This window comes from Phocoena phocoena, chromosome 18 (genome assembly GCF_963924675.1).
Source record: "Phocoena phocoena chromosome 18, mPhoPho1.1, whole genome shotgun sequence".
NCBI lineage: Eukaryota > Metazoa > Chordata > Mammalia > Artiodactyla > Phocoenidae > Phocoena > Phocoena phocoena.
The window spans coordinates 69,846,852-69,864,328 of NC_089236.1; the positions used below are offsets into that span (position 1 = coordinate 69,846,852).

At 40.4% G+C, this 17,477-nt stretch overlaps 1 protein-coding gene across 1 annotated transcript in view; it reads left to right on the top strand.

Moving 5' to 3' along the window:
• The window catches only part of CLYBL (citramalyl-CoA lyase), a 245,040-nt gene that overhangs the window by 204,920 nt on the left and 22,643 nt on the right, over positions 1-17,477 (top strand). The window contains exons 3-5 of the mRNA XM_065896069.1: positions 10,724-10,912; positions 14,873-14,974; positions 16,741-16,834. Coding sequence (XP_065752141.1) covers positions 10,724-10,912; positions 14,873-14,974; positions 16,741-16,834 — 385 coding nt within the window. The remainder of the gene's footprint in view (positions 1-10,723; positions 10,913-14,872; positions 14,975-16,740; positions 16,835-17,477) is intronic.

Below are 17,477 nucleotides of genomic sequence, written 5' to 3' on the forward strand. Positions count from 1 at the left end.
TTTGTGACCACCTAGAGGGGTGGGATAGGGAGGGTGGGAGGGAGGGAGACGCAAGAGGGAAGAGATATGGGAACATATGTATATGTATAACTGATTCACTTTGTTATAAAGCAAAAACTAACACACCATTTTAAAGCAGTTATACTCCAATGAAGATGTTAAAAAAAAAAAAAAAGAAATGACACCGAGATAAACAAAAGTTATCTGTTGACTGTCTTTTATTTCACATTTGCTATTTGTGGAGAAGTGTTGTATACATAAATATTTAATGTCACACTGCTTCAGTGACATTAGTATGTAGTGTTTGTACCCATGTTTTTATCTGTTCACCTGTATTGCAAGGTGTTGGGACAGGAGGAGTGTTTTAGCCTCTTCGTATTATTTACATGGCTTGGGTGCTTAGTAGGCACCCAAGGCATGTATGTGAGGTGCTGCGGGGAAACAGTAGGGCATTTTTCTTTGCTTTTTTTTTCCCCCGATTTCTGAATTTGGAAGGAAAAGTAGGTTAGAGTGGGGTTAGATGTGAGCTAGCAAGAACTGGGAGAAAGAGGGGTGGGGGGTCCTGGGAAAGCCCAGGGTGGGGCTGTGTGACCAGCTTCCCAGTTACTCTCCTGCATCCAATAGGGGCTTTGCAACTGAGTCTTCCTCTCCACCTCATTTCCTGGTCCTCATATTGAGAGATAATTAGGCATCGTGTGGGTAAGCAACCATAACCTCCTCTCAATTCCTTGACCACAACTCCAAACAATGACCTTTACCTTCACCCCCCTTTAGCCACAAACTCCGTGGATATCATCTACACCACCTGTGAGAGCCAATACTCTGCTCTGACCACAGCCTCCTACCATTGCTGCTCTTTCATACTTACTTCCACTAAACCTGTTTTGTTTTGTTTTTAGATTTGAAGAGAGATTATTATTTTTTTCATTGAGGTATATAGGTGATTTACAATATTGTGTTAGTTTCAGGTATATGACAAAGTGACTTGGTTATACATACATATGTATATATCTATATTTTTTCTATTCTTTTCCATTATAATTTCTTATAAGGTATTGAATATAGTTCCCTGTGCTATGCAGTGGGACCTTGTTGTTTATCTGTTTTATATATAGTAGTGTACATCTGTTAATCCCATATTCCCAATTTATGCACCCACCTGCCCCCCTTTGGTACCCATAAGTTTGTTTTCTGTGTTTCTGAGTCTGCTTCTGTTTTGTAAACAAGTTCATTTGTACTATTTTTTAGATTCCACATATAAGTGATATAACATTTGTCTTTCTCTGCCTGGCTTCACTTAGTATGATAATCTCTAGGTCCATCCATGTTGCTGCAAATGGCATTATTTCATGCTTTTTTATGGATGAGTAATATTCCATTGTATATATATACCACATCTTTGTTATCCATTCATGTGTCCATGGACATTTAGGTTGCTTCCATGTCTTGGCTATTATTAACAGCACTGCAGTGAACGTTGGGGTGCATGTATCTTTTCAAATCATGGTTTTCTCTAGATATATGCCCAGGAATGGGATTGTTGGATCATATGGTAACTCTATTTTTAGTTTTTAAAGGAACCTCCATACTGTTTTCCACAGTGGCTGTAACTAATTTACATTCCTACACCCCCTCCAGCATTTATTATTTGTAGGCTTTCTGATGATAGTCATTCTGACGGGTGTGGGGTGATACATCATTGTAATTTTGATTTGCATTCCTCTAATAGTTTTTGAGCATATTTTCATGTGCTTTTTGGCCATCTATATGTCTTTTTTAAAGAAATATCTATGTAGATCTTCTGCCCATTTTTTTGATTGGGTTTGGATTTTTATTATTGAGTTGTATGAGCTGTTTATATATTTTGGAAATAAAGCCCTTGTTGGTCACATCATTTGCACATAAAAAAAAAAAAAGAAAGTGAAATGATAGGGAATTCCCCAGTGGTTCAGTGGTTAAGACTCTGTGCTTTCATTGCCGAGGATGCAGGTTCGATCCCTGGTTGGGGAACTAAGATGCCACGAGCTGCATGGTGTGGCCAAAAAAAAAAAGTGAAATGACAACCTACAGAAGGGGAGAAAATATTTGTGAATCATATATATCTGATACGGATTAAATATCTAGAATATATAAAGAACACTCATAACCCAACAACCAAAAGACAAACAACCCATTTTTTTTTTAATTTAGGACTAGAATAGACATTTCTCCAAAGAAGGTACAGATGGTCCCTGACTTACAATGGTTCAGCTTTATGATGGTGTGAAAGCAGTACGCATTCAGTAGAAACCATACTTTGAGTACTGAATTTTGGTCTTTTCTTGGTCTAGTGATATGTGGTCCAATCCTGTCTCGTGCTGCTGGGCAGCAGCAGTGAACCACAGCTCCCATCAGCAATGTGATCACAAGGGTCAACAATCGATGCACTGGCAATCAGTCTCTACCCAGACAACCATTCAGTTTTTCACATTTAGGACAGTAGTCAATAAATTACGTGAGATATTCATGTTTAGATGACTTTGCGCAACTGTAAGCTAATATGTGTTCAGAGCACATTTAAGGTAGGCTAGGCTGAGCTATAATGTTCAGTAGGTTAGGTGTATAAATGCATTTTCAGCTTACAGTGTGTTTATCGGGACATGACTCCATCATAAGTCAAGGAAGATCTGTATACTGATGGCCAGTAAGCACATAAAAAGATGCTCAGCATCATTAATCATTAGAGAAATACAAATCAAAACCACAACGAGATACCATATCACATCTACTGGGATGGCTATTATCAAAAACAAATAAAATGAAAAATAACAAGTGTTGGCAAGAGTGTGGAAAAATTTGGCACTCTGATACAGTGTTGGTGGGAAATGTAAAATGTGGTACAACCACTTTGGAAAACAGTTTGGCAGTTCTTCAAAAAGCTAGACATAGAATTACTAAATGGCCCAGCAATTCTACTCCTAGGTATATACCCAAAAGAACTGAAAACAGAGACTCAAAGAGCTACTTGTACTTGTATGCCAGTGTATCCACCCATACACATCCTGAGCCTTCTTAGTCCTTTGAACGAAAGCTGATTTGGCATTTTAATAAACCTGTGTTTTAAAGGATCTTTCATAATTAGCATATCAGAAACTTTGCTCTACCAAAATCTACAGTTTCAGAGTAAACAGAATGCCTAGAGTGTAATAACTTGTGGGATGAAATCAATAAATGAACATTTTCCTCATTTTTTATTGTGATAAAATATAAAGTTTACCATCTTAGCCATTTTTAAGTGTACCATTAAGTGGTTATTAAATATATTCACACTGTTGTCCTTTTGTAACTGGCTTATTTCACTTAGCATAATGTCTTCACTTAGCACAGCAGGTTTATCCATGTTGTAGCATGTGTCAGAATTTCCTTCCTTTTTAAACCTGAACAATATTCCATTGCACGTATTTAACACATTTTGCTTATCCATGCTTCTGTCAGTGGACACTTGGTTTACTTCCGCATTTTAGCTATTGTGAATAATGCTGCTATAAAAATGGGTGTACAAATAATTTCTTCGAGACCTGCTTTCAGCGCTTTTGGGTATATACCCAGAAGTGGAATTGCTGCATCATGTGTTAATTCTATTTTTAATTTTTTAAATAAATTTATTTTACTTATTTATTTATTTTGGCTGCGTTGGGTCTTCGTTGCTGCACTCAGGCTTTCTCTAGTTGCGGCGAGCAGGGCTACTCTTTGTTGTGGCGCGCGGGCTTCTCATTGAGGTGCCTTCCCTTGTTATAGAGCACGGGCTCTAGGCACGCGGACTTCAGTAGTTGTGGCACGCGGACTCTAGAGCGCAGGCTCAGTAGTTGTGGCTCGCGGGCTTTAGAGCGCAGGCTCAGTAGTTGCAGTGCACGGGTTTAGTTGCTCCGCGGCATGTGGGATCTTCCCTGACCAGGGCTCGAACCCATGTCCCCTGCACAGGCAGGCGGATTCTTAACCACTGCACCACCAGAGAAGTCCTATTTTTAATTTTTTTTTTTTTTAATTTTTATTTATTTTTTTAATTTATTTTTGACTGTGTTGGGTCTTCGTTTCTATGCGAGGGCTTTCTCTAGTTGCGGCAAGTGGGGGCCACTCCTCATCGCGGTACGTGGGCCTCTCACTATCGCGGCCTCTCCTGTTGCGGAGCACAGGCTCCAGACACGCAGGCTCAGTAATTGTGGCTCATGGGGCCAGCTGCTCCGCGGCATGTGGGATCCTCCCAGACCAGGGCTCGAACCCATGTCCCCTGCATCGGCAGGCAGACTCTCAACCACTGCGCCACCAGGGAAATCCCTATTTTTAATTTTCTGAGGAACCGCCATGCTATTTTCTATAGCGGCTGCACCATTTTACATTCCCACCAGCAGTGCACAAGGGTTCCAATTTCTCCACATCCTCTCCAACCCTTGTTTTTTTCTGTTTTTTTGACAGTAGCCATCCTAATGGGTGTTAAGTGGTGTCTCGTAGTTTTGACTTGCATTTCCCTAATGATTAATGATATTGAACATCTTTTCATGTGCTCGTTGTCCATTTTTATATCTTCTTAGGAGAAATGTATGTTCAAGTCCTCTGCCCATTTTTGAATTGTGGTGTTTGTTTTTTTGGTGCTGAGTTTTAGAAGCTCTATATATGTTCTGAATATATATTCCTTTATCAGACATATGATTTGCAAATATTGTCTCCCATTCTGTGGGTTGCCTTTTTACTCTGTTGAAAGTATCTTTTGATGCACAACATTTTAAATTTTTCATGAAGTTCAATTTATTTTTTCTTTTGTTACCAGTGCTTTTGGTGTTATTGATGAATGAAATTTTAACCAGTTAACTCATGGTATGTTCAATATTGCTGTAGATTTTCTTTTTTCAAAAACAGGCAAACCAAAAAAAAACAAAAACAGGCAAACCAAGGGGCTTCCCTGGTGGTCCAGTGGTTAAAACTGCTTCCATTGCAGGGGGGCGTGGGTTCAATCCCTGGTCTGAGAACTAAGATCCCGCATGCCACACATGGTGCAGCCAAAAAAAAAAAAAAAAAGTTAAAAAAAACACCAGGCAGGGCTTCCCTGGTGGCGCAGTGGTTGAGAATCTGCCTGCTGATGCAGGGGACACAGGTTCGAGCCCTGGTCTGGGAAGATCCCATATGCCAAGGAGCAACTAGGCCCGTGAGCTACAGCTACTGAGCCTGCGCGTCTGGAGGCTGTGCTCCACAACAAGAGAGGTTGCAACAGTGAGAGGCCCGCGCACCACGATGAAAAGTGGCCCCCGCTTGCCGCAACTAGAGAAAGCCCTTGCACAGAAATGAAGACCCAACACAGACAAAAAATAAATTAATTAATTAAATAAAAAAAATTTTAAAAAAAGCTTTAAAAAAAAAAAAAAAAAACACCAGGCAAACCAAGATTTTTGGGGGGTTAGAAAACTCAACACTACCATCTTACCTAAAGAAACACTACCAGGTTGTAATAATCAATGAGAATCTGGCTTTTTTTCTAATGCAGTAACTACAGCAGTCTCTGTGATTATAATACATTTTATACATTTGTAAGAAAAATACAGTAATTTTCTAATGATGACTTTGTCACAAGCACTTCTGTTTTTTAATATTAGTGTATAAAAAGAACTTATATGAAAAGGGAGATCCTTAAATGGAACAATACATCAGAACTTTTTATTTTAAACCAAATGATCTCAAAATTTTCAAAAAAAATAATTTTATATAGATGACAATATCAGGGCCTTTTGCCCATTCCAATCCATGCTTATGACATCATTTTATGAATCAGATGAAATCAAAGTGAGGTGAGATGGACAAATTCAGAAAAGACAGAATTCACTAGTGTTTTTGCGTATTGGCATGGCAATTTGCCTTTTGTGGGATGAAAATAGTAATTGCTCATTTTTAAAAATCACAGAGGTTATGCGTCTCCCCAGAGCCTAGAAAATATTCCGTACTTCTTAACTCCCAAGTCTTGTTTCGGCCGCACAGCTTTCTCACTGCTCCTGTTGCATTCAGGGTCGTCTTGGCGACTTCATCTGAAAGCATTATATGTTATTAACATACAGGGTTTCGGAGTGGAGGTGGAAGAAGAGAAAGGTGTTAATTCAGATGTTATGAAACTGTAATAATGCTATTATTTAAGACACTTATTTGGGTATGTTTATATTTTGTAGTTTTATAAATAAGCCCAAGGGGCTCCTCCTGGTTGTCACAATCCTCCTTGAATCTCGTATCCTGTCTGTCTCTTCCTATCCGACAGTAGAATTGATGTCGCTCTAATCCCTGGAAGTTTGGAACTAATGAACTGACTGCTGAGCTGCTGCCACGGAGCTTGGTCCCAAACTATACTGTACTTCACACTCGATTTATTCTCCAGATGGCGAGACTGTGCCGCCCCGCCGCGAGGGACCACCTCTTCCACTGGAGTGTAAAAGTGGACGGATGTTGTTTTCTTTGCAGATTTGATCATTCTGAGCTAGAAACTTGCAAGGCTGATTAGTTATTAGCTTTAATGGGTGCCAATTGAACCAACGGCACGCATATTTTCTCCTTTAATTTCAGAGTCTGCAGGTCTCGGTGATGGTTGATTTATCCACTTTCTTACGTCAGCAGAGCATGTCTCTTCCCCAGGTGATAAGAATCCGGTCTCTGAAATCATAGCACGCCTTGGTTCCTGGCCCAGACAGAGTCACATAATATGGTGGCTTATGTATAAGGACAAGTTTATTAGCCACCGGTCCACTGCACTGAGCAGCCCATGGCACGAAATATCAGTTGAATGTGGGAACTTTGGTAATACCACCTTTTAGGACCAGGGCCTGTGAAGAGTTTGACCTGTGCCAACTTTCTTTGTGGCCTTTGCAGAGCCCACCTCTGGAATCAAACATGCTACAAACACACAAAGATAATTAGTCTCTGCAAAAATCTCATGTAACTGTTGAGGAAGGCCTTGCATTCATTATTCCCTCTTTTCAGGTTGTCAGATTTTAGGAGGACAAGTTCATCCTACACTGAGAAATGCTTACCAAGGCTGTCCTGCAGTGTTAACACGTTTAGAGTGCAGTTCCTTCTAAACTCCATTTTCAACAACCTGTTTTGCTTCCAGAATGTAAGACCACCCCACCCCCCAAAAACAGTTGTTTTTGAGTGGCCTCTTTTTGCCTTCATTTCCTTTTCTTTCTTTCTCCAGGGAGCATTTACCTCCCAATAATCTCAGCAGATCACCTGGATAGCCCTTCTGAGAAGGTGGTGTCTGCCAGGCCGAGTCTTACTAATCCCCCTAATGAGATGGCACTTGGAAGGATGGTCAGGGCCAAACAGGAGCCAAAGAAAAAGAGAATGAAAGTGTGAAGGGAGCGAGGTGATGGAGATGAGAGAGATGTAAGAGACACGGTAGCAAGACGTAAGGCCTGTGATAGAGAGAGAACAGCATGAACAGAATTTCTTTCTTTTCACAACTGGTGGACTGTGGCTCTCTCTAGCTGAAGACCCAGAACTAAATTTAATTGTTCTTAGAAACTGCCTTCCTCTCACCCAACAGATGGCATGGGTGTGTTTGCTAGCACAGTAACATATTTCACCATTAAAATACCAAAAAGAAAAAAAAATCAACATGCTTGTTGGTTGGTGTAAATTCAGTGAAGTTGTTGGATATTTTGGGATACACAGCAGAGGGATGCACACTTCACTTATGTAAATTGTCACAAGCAACAGCCCGTTAATAAGGGTGTTGTATGGCAATATACCTCCAAAGCCATCATCTTTTTTTGGAAAGGTACAGAATGATGTAGTGGAAAGAGCTTGGTTTTAATTCTGAGCCAGAAAGAGGAAAAAAAGTCTAATAAAATGCTGAGTATTCACTGCTCATTATTACAGCATGAAAAGTACTAATCAGATTATGCCTAAAATTGGAATGGGGTACTTCATTTGCAGCCAATTTCACAAGGGCTGAATTTTACTAAGTAAACCGGAATGTGCTGAAACCATGGCAATCTGACTTTAGATAAAAATCACAAACAGGTTTAGAACATGAGCTTTGAACAAACAGTCCCCTTCGAATCCAAGTGAAACAACTAAACAGCTTAGAGGTCAGATTTTGTTTGACACCAACATGAACAATTTAGGAAGCTGATGTTGCCAGGGATCCTGCGTCCTTGAGCGCACATGCCGATTAAACTAGAGGATGGAGGTGATGATTCAAATAACTCAAGTTTTTTGGGTTTTTTAAAAATAAATTTATTTACTTATTTAATTATTCTTGGCTGCGTTGGGTCTTCGTTGCTGTGCGCGGGCTTTCTCTAGTTCCGGCGAGCAAGGGCTACTCTTTGTTGCAGCGCGCGGGCTTCTCATTGCGGTGACTTCTCTTGCTGTGGAGCTTGGGCTCTAGGCACGCGGGCTCAGTAGTTGTGGTTCGCGGACTTAGTTGCTCCACGGCATGTGGGATCTTCCCGGACCAGGGCTCAACCCCGTGTCCGCTGTATTGACAGGAGGATTCTTAACCACTGCGCCACCAGGAAAGTCCCTCAAATAACTCAAGTTTTAAAATGCACTTCAGCCCAAACGATCTAGTTAGTTCCCTCCCATTTCCCATTCACTTTGTCCCAGCAGACCCTTTACAAGCCCAACCTGCCCTTGAAAGGAAACCTGGAAGTTGAAACTTTTCTGCGCTGAAGCCATCCCGGGTTTGTAGCTGTGCCAGGCTGCATGGAGCATAGCACATCTTGGGTTCTTTGAGGCTATGGATCTAGATACACACAGGAAGCATTTCTCTCGACAGCTGTCGATGGCCTTGGAACCATACTACTGAGTTGATGAGTTGAGTTCTGACCTTCACCTTCAGGATCTTCCTATCCTGTGGCTGCAGCGAAAGGGCATGACAGAGCAAGTGGATGCATTTTATTGCTGTGGGACAGCCCACAGCAAGGTGTGGAACCAAGCCACTGTTGGCTGCATCCTTCCTCACTTTAGCTGGCATGAGCTCTCTCTTGCTTTTGTCTAAGCTTGGCATAATTATTGGCAGTCAGAGCTCAGTAAATCAGGACTCCACAGAGCTGTCTCAGACTGCTCCTATGTACTGTGCGTCCATCCGACTTGACAACTCTAAGCTGGTTTCCTCACACTGTTTAACTCAGACCACATTTGGAGGCCTTCCCTGCTTCCACCCCGTCATAGACCTACATCCGCCTGGTTTAAATCTACTGCCTTGGCTTGTCTCCTAGATTGGACTTCAACTCAATATTGGCTCAAATAATTATTTTTTCTCTCTGCTTTGGTTTATTATTTTCCTAGATAACAACCGCTATCCAAATGGCCATATATTGTTAAGACCTTGTTTTTCAAACTACATTCATCAGCAGTGAGAAGCTTTAAAGTTTTATTAGTATCATAAAAACCCTTCCCAAATGAAGCTACTTTTGATAAGTGTTCATTCTGACCATGAGAATTTGTTGAGGGCTGTTGGCAAGTTGGAGGAATTTGGTTTTGAAACTGAAATTGGCAGGAAGTAATGACCTCAAGGGCTTTCTTTCCCTTGATTCCGACCCCCACGCCCCAAGTGCACTCCTCTCTCCCCAACCCCTGTCCCCGCTTCATCACCCCAACGCAAAGACAATAAATAACATGTTTGGTTTTATACAGTTTTTCCGGGGACAATTCAAATACTGAATCAGACTTTCAACCTTTCAGCTTTTCTTAACTGTGGAGCAAAGCCTGCCAAATCAAAGAAAAAAATGTATTTGTCCACCACTTCATGAAGGGATTTCTTGGTGATATTATTGCCTTCCATCTGAATAAGCTGGAGCTTTTTGGTAGTGTGAAGTGTCATTTTCCTGTGAGTGCCTTCTTAATTGAATGTTAAGATTCAACTCAGTTGCAAAACAATTTTTAAGTGAATAAAAAAAGCATGACGCATGTGGAAAGAGAAAAACAAATCCTTATTTTTTTCCCTAATGTGAATATGCTGGCAGTCCAGACTACCATTAATCCATAAATTATCTAGTTTCTTGTATTTATTCAATGAGAAAATGCAGGTAGAGCACTTAGCACCATACCTGGTGCTTAGTAAACGCTCAATAAATGTTACCTATTAGTTATTTTACCTTTTCCAATGGGACAGTAATGCTAACGCGCAAAATGAGAACACTATTTATTTATTTATTTATTTTTGGCCGCGTTGGGTCTTCGTGGCTGCACACAGGCTTTCTCTAGTTGTGGCGAGCGGGGGCTACTCTTCGTTGCAGTGCACGGGCTTCTCTTGTTGCGGAGCACAGGCTCTAGGCGCACGGTCTTCAGTAGTTGTGGCTCGCAGGCTCTAGAGTGCAGGCTCAGTAGTTGTGGCGCACGGGCTTAGTGGCTCCGCGGCATGTGGGATCTTCCCGGACCAGGGATCGAACCCATGTCCCCTGCAGTGGCAGGCAGATTCTTAACAGTGTGTTACCAGGGAAGTCCTGAGACCACTATTTAGAGTTTCGCCAACGTGCATTACAATGGCTTTCATCTCTGCTATAGTCATCTTGAGTGAAGTCTGGAAATCAGTCACTTGACCATCAGACTGGACAACTCGTTTCAAATACCAGTTATTTGGTGGACATAGTAGACATCGTAATGGTGCTCAGACTCTCCATCCACATAAGAGTTTCACGGGCAGTTTGATTGTGTTTCTTCTCAATGATAAATAAACTTAGGAGTTACATTTTATCTACACTCATAGGATGAAGCTCGATTGAGAATAGTAAAAACTCTTGAAGACTTTGATCTGGGCCCAACTGAAAAGTGTGTAAGAATCAACTCAGTGTCCAGTGGTCTGGCCGAAGAAGATCTGCAGGCCCTCCTGCGGTCCCGGGTCCTTCCTTCCAGCCTGATGCTCCCGAAGGTAGAAGATCCTGAAGAAATCCAGTGGGTGAGTAGCTCATGCTTTGCTTTAATTAAAAACTCAGGAGAGGCTAACAAGGAGTAGCAGAAAGGAAGGATTTGGGTGCTGTAGGTTTTGAAAATGCATACACAGAGCCGAGAGAAAGGGAACTGAGAAAAAGGAGCAGGTCCCAAAGACCATTTCCTGCACACAAGGAGAACCTGGCTTTGCCTAAGTGTTCACTGGAACAGCTCTGCACTTGAAATGATGCTTCTGCTGCCTTAACAGATCTGTGGTTTAGACAGAACAGCCTCCTCCAGAGCAGCCCCTGGAAACCAGCTTACCTGAGACTACACCCGGCCAGGCCCTAACCCTCCACCTGGAAGAGCAGTGATTTGCATACCTCTTAGGCAGATTCATTTGAAGTCATCAGAGACAGTGAAAGCACATTAGCTGCAAAGGAAAAAATGAACCTAGAGGAGGAGAGGAAAAGGTCACTCCTTGGGGCAACTATAGGAAGAGACAGGAAGCTTTTAACTAGTGGTTTTAATTAGCACAGATATTATTTCCTGAACAGTTTTCTAGTTCATCCTTTTTAAATTGCTGACAGGTGTGTTTGTTTCATGACAGACTTTTCAGCCAATAAACCCTTGGCATGTCAAATTACTTAAGAAAACTTTGAAATGGGCCTAATTATACTATGATTGTTTTAATTGTTGAAGTGGGGTGGAGGTTGGAGGGTGAGGCTAGATTTTATTTAGGGGCTGCAGTGATTCTGCAGATCTCTGCCGAAAACAGTACGGTTCCACTGTGCCACTCCTGAGAGGAGGGCCCGTGGCACCCAGGTGCTGGAAGCATGGTAAGGGCGTGTGGACAGTGGTGATTTTGATGCCACATCTAGGGTGATCCCTAAGTCTATGGCTACAACTGTAGCAATACGCCGAGTTCTAGTTGTGGCACCGAAATACATTGCTCATCTTTCCCGTGTATGTAGCTATGTTGGCTCTGTGCTTTCCAGTGCCATGGCTGCCTGCCACATGTGGCTACGGAGCACCTGAAATGTGGCCAGTCCAAATTGAGATGCGCTGTAAGATACACGGGACTTTGAAGACTTCATAGCACCCTCCCCCGAAAAAAGAATGTAAATTATCTCAATAATTTTTATGTTGATTGCATGTTGGAATGATAATATTTCAGATATATTGGGTTGAATAAACCTCTTATTAAATTCACCATCTGTTTCATCTTACTCTTTTAATGTAGCTACTAGAAAGTTTAGAATTACACATGTAGCTACCATTATTTTTCTGTCCGTCAGCTCTGCATTGGTGTCTTCCTGAAGACCTTTGTTCAAGGTCCCATATTTACTTTCAAAACTGGAGCTCTTCTCAGCAAGGTCACCCCTCAGGAGCTGGGAGATCCTAGTGATAGCAGGTTAATGTCCTCAAGAGTTCCTGCCCCATTCGAATGTGTCTTAAGTTGATTGAAATGGAATCTGAAGTCACTGTTCCCTTTTGGTTTCATAGTTAGTGCCTATTTATCACCGTTATTACCCCTCATTTGAGAGGGGAGTGCTCACCCCAGCCTTCAGCTAAGGCCTCTGTTCGCTGTTTTAAATCCTTGGATGTGAGGAACATACCGAAATCTAAATAGGATTTCTTAGTTAACAGAAGTCTTTTGGGCTGTTTATTTTTTCCTCTCCGTTTGTATTTATGTGAAGCATAAAACCCAGAGCCTGATGCACAACTGAAAGATGGGCTTCCTTGTTTTCTTTTGTGTGAGAATCTCTTGCTGGCCTTTTGTCGCTAGTGTGGGTTCTTGTTTGACTGGCACGGCTTATTGGACTATAACAAGCGTGACTCGGCCTCCTTTGTCGTGGGACAATTCTCCCACAAATCCCGAACAGGGTGCATTCTTCCAACACACTATTGGGTGTGCACTGGAATTGAAAGAATTGCTGAGCCCTGCTACTTCATCTCCTCCCCAATCTCTTTGTGATTTTCCCCCTTCTTTTCCTCCCCCCACGCCCCCAGTCCCCTCCACCTCGCTGAAATGAACACTTTACCAGGCCGGAAACATTTAATCGTCTCCTTTTGAAAAAATTAATTGAAACTTCTCCACTAGTTACCTTTTGTGTTAGTACTTAATGCAATTTTTTAAGAAAGAAGGGGAGGAGGAGGAGGAGGATGGGCTAGAATGTTTAATTTTTAAATATGCCCCTATTGCCTTAAAAACAAAAGGCATTAGAGATTTTTCACACTAGGAACAGGGATATTCCCTGTTGTAAAGGATATTGTAAAGGATTTACCTAGTTTTCAACTCTACAGTTTTTGGGGTTATAACCATTATCACAAAGAATGGGGCAAGTAACATTGCAAGTTTTCCTTTTTTTAACAAGAAAAACAAAATTCCTCCAGTGCATAGGTAACACCAAAATCACTAATATTTTACCACCCGTTTTCTAGCTTGAATGTGCCATAAATTAGGTTTTATTTTCATTTTCGTGGAATACTATACATTTTGTCCCCTGAAACTGTAGCCTTCTCTTCCTTCTTGCTATTTTGGTTGAGTTATTCCTTCCCTTGTAAAGTTGCTAAGGAGGCGATGATCATGGTGTCGAGGAAGGGAGGGGCACCGGGAGCAACTGGGAATAATTCTTCATTACTGAAAGCTGTGATTTATTTTAGCCTAATTGTAAAGTTACTGCAAATCGCTCAAAAGCTTTTTAAAGATCCCAGTGATTAGATTTTTTTTGGTTGGGGAGGGAGGTGCTGCACGGGCAGTGGGGTGGGGGGGGCAGCTAAAAGGGGAAATAACACCTCTAATCCTGCTTCTGGTAAATAGGCTGCCAGCCTTTAAAATGAGTTTCCTTTCTATTAGTCAGAATATTATGCTAAGCCTTAAGCATTAGTTTTTTTATGTTGCCATAGCAGCCCTATTCCTGCAGGGTGGTGACCTGCGATGATTACAGTACAAAGCTTATAGGGTCTTGAAACCCCCTTTGAAGATGAAAAGTCTTTGATGGTTTATATTTATGCAAATCTCTTAGATATGATTTACCCAACTGAGACTGAATGGAGAGATGATTAAAATTCCCTTTTCCTTTGATATCCATTAATGGCTGAATATTCCTTAAATTTAAAATGGATATATATGTTTTTATCTTTATTTACAAAAATAGTTTTTTCGTACCTGTGTGTTTTTTTTTATCTCCCCACATCTTATTAGATCTAGATAGACATAATAGATTTACAATTTAGAGTGTGGTGGGGTTTTTTTTTTTCTCCTTTGAAAGGGGTGGGGGGGAGATCTGTGCAAGAGCTTTTGTATGTTTCCAGATGATAGATTTTGGAATTTGGGCTACCCCACTGGCAGCACAGAGCTAGCTGTGAACTGGTCTCATGGAAAAAATTGGCGAGCTTTGGTCTTCAAAGAATTAAACTTCCTTTTTAAGGTCTTCCTAGGTAAGCTAAAAAATTATGAAGAAAAACCTCCGAACAAAGGGTAGTGTTGCTATAATGAATAATATGGATTCCACGTAGAAGGCTTCTGAACAGTTACACCGATGTCTGTGCAGGGTCCGAAACAAAACCAGAATGGCAGGTAGAGCAAGCCTTCATTGTTTTAGGGGCCTGCCACATGCACTGAACGAAGGGAAGGCGAGAGGCCTTAAGTAAAAACCTTTTCAAGGAAAGCATTTAAACTTGAGAATCTCTCCTTCCACCTCTTAACTCCTAGGCCTCAAATTGCGCCTTCAGAAAAAAAAACAATTTTTAATGCTTGAGGTTTTACTATTTAGTTTGCTGGGAACTTTGTTACCTTTTCTCTTTGGTCTTTCCTCTGTTTTTTCCGTTTTTTTTTTTTTGTTTTTTTTATTCTTTGTGTGGATGAAAGAGGCTGGGATATTACTTCCTCAGGTCAAAGACTTAAATACTACTTCTATTCTACAGTTCAATGATTGTACATTTTTTTCCCCCCACTAGTCACCTATGACACTTTTTATTCTAGTTTTCAGACAAATTTTCATTCTACTTACAAGGCCGAAAACTTGAACAACCTATGAATTTAATCCCTTTTGTGGAAACTGCAATGGGTTTGCTCAATTTTAAGGTAAGGAAACCATAATGTGGCTAGTAAGTTAGTATTTTATTTATTACCTAAAGAGAACTTTTGTTTTCAATTTTAACATCTACTTAAAATATTTTTCTAGAAAGATTTATAAGCAAAGTAAACCTTGAGCACCATTTATTATCTGTAATAACCAAAACCAGGCTGTGAGCATCTTAGAAAACAAAGAAATAGATGCAGTAGCAAGGAAAAACTTCCTCGTCCTAAATATTTAAATGAAATATTTATATATTCCTGGCATTAATTTTAATTAAATAATCACTGTATAAATTTTTGCTGTGAATTATTACATTTATAGAATAAATGTACATGAACATTTGTCACCCTTACGAATTAACTTTCAATTATTCTTTTGTAACAATTGCCTTTTATTGGGAAATTTTCAGGCCTCTTTGTAGCAACATAATCTATAATGTCTAATACATAAGATTACTATTTTTGAGTTAGTATACACACTAATTTGTACTATATTATTTCAGTTTGCCACACTAGAACATAAAATATTTCCTAATATACATTCAGGAAGATTAGCTGAGCCAAGCATTTTCACCATTGTATGGCTGCATTAAACTATTTGCCTTAGCGAATTCATAGCTAGCTTGTTTCTTCCTCTTTATCAGTGGCCATTTAAATTGTTTTCCAAAATATGCCTCATGTTCCACCTGACCTGTGAACATCATCACTGTAGTACCCCATGACCAAGGGCAGGAGAGAAGAAATACCTAAAAACAAAAACAGATAGTTGAACTGTACTGGAGAGATAATATGTGAGCAAAGGCTCCGAGAGGAAACTTTGAGAGACCTACTGGCCTATGCAGGAGGGGCAGAGTGCAAATGTTTGGGGAGCTGCTTCAGGCCTCGTGATCAGCATGTTTACACCACTAAGCACGAATCCTTACACCACTAAGCACGAATCCTTCCAGCCTGCCCTATATGCGTTGAGAATATAGTCAATGCATATTTCTTAGATGCAACTAGATTCATACAGTGATTTCATTTTAAGCGCTGATTTGCCATTTTATCCATAATACACTTAGAAGTACTCACAGCCCCTGAAATTAATCAACAGTGTCCTCACTGGTTCCTCATGTCCTCCCCACCCACATATGTTAGCATGCTTTCTCTCCACCTTTGCAGCATCACAGTCCTGTCTAAGATGACTATCATTCATCTTTAATTTCACAGAGAAATGTCCAAGTTGCTTATTCATACATCCTGGATGACTTATTGCATTTTTATTTTCCCCTCTGGAGTTGTAGATTTTTGTATTGTTTGTCTTTAATCCTGAGACCATTTACTAAGAAATCTTGATCCCAATGCAAATAATCCAATTAGTTTGATTTTTAAATTCTTTCCTTTTCTCCTGTGGTTTTATGTTTATTGTTGGAGGGCCTCTTAAAGCAAAAACAAATTTTGGAAGAACAGAAATAACTTACAGTCCAATCAAAATGAGTTAACTTGAAAGTTTCTCTAAAGATTGGATGAACTAAAACTTGAACATTATAAATGTATTAATATATACTACTAACTATATTAATATAATCCATTAAGCAAAGCAAATATATGCAACATACTTACTTTGGACAATATTAAATACCTTTTGAAAGGGTTGAATTGGGGCTGTATTTTCACTGCTTTCAGCTAAACTGTGTTAAGAGGTGGAGCTTTCTGTTACTGAAATATACCATGCTGCTTCTCTCTAATGGGTGTATTTCTGTGAGCTCTGGTTCTGTTCTGCTCTTTTACAGGCAGTGTGTGAAGAAGCACTAAAGAACGGGCCTCAAGTGGGTCTTTTTCTAGATGCAGTCGTTTTTGGAGGAGAAGACTTTCGCGCCAGCATAGGTGTCAAAGACATGTTTTTCTTCTCATTCTCTCTGTGCATATGTGTATATATTTTTTCTTTGCCCCTTCAAGAATGGGCATTTACATGACAATATATATTTGCCAACCATGACAATGGTTTTTCAGCTCAATGGGCAATACTTCCTGATAATTTAGGGCACCTCATAGCTGTCCTTCTTCCAGAACACTACATCATCACTTCCGTTCATTTATAAAATAACTAATAAAAAGCCTGTCGTAGCCTCAGACATGTTCAGGCATATATGACGTCTACTGTGTTCATAATAGCTACATTATGTGAATAGCCTCTCTGTTGCTTAAATGTGTTGTTTTCCCATCAGCCAGACGGCTGTCTAGGCTTCTAACACAAATTTAAGGCAGTTTCACATTGCTTTGAAGAATCATTTTCTACATTAAATGAAGTATGTAAAAATTTAAAATAGATCTTAAATTCCCCCTAAAATATATTTCAGAACCCCTTTATTATGAAATATTTATTGAGATAGTATGCTTGTTTTCACTGATCTTCCCCATCCCTTGGGCACTATGTCTTTGGTCTGGGTGCATGTATAACTAACTAGAGGCTGTGAGTGCATCTAGAAAAGAGGCCAAGGCCACAAAGTGTTTTCAGAACACCACTCCC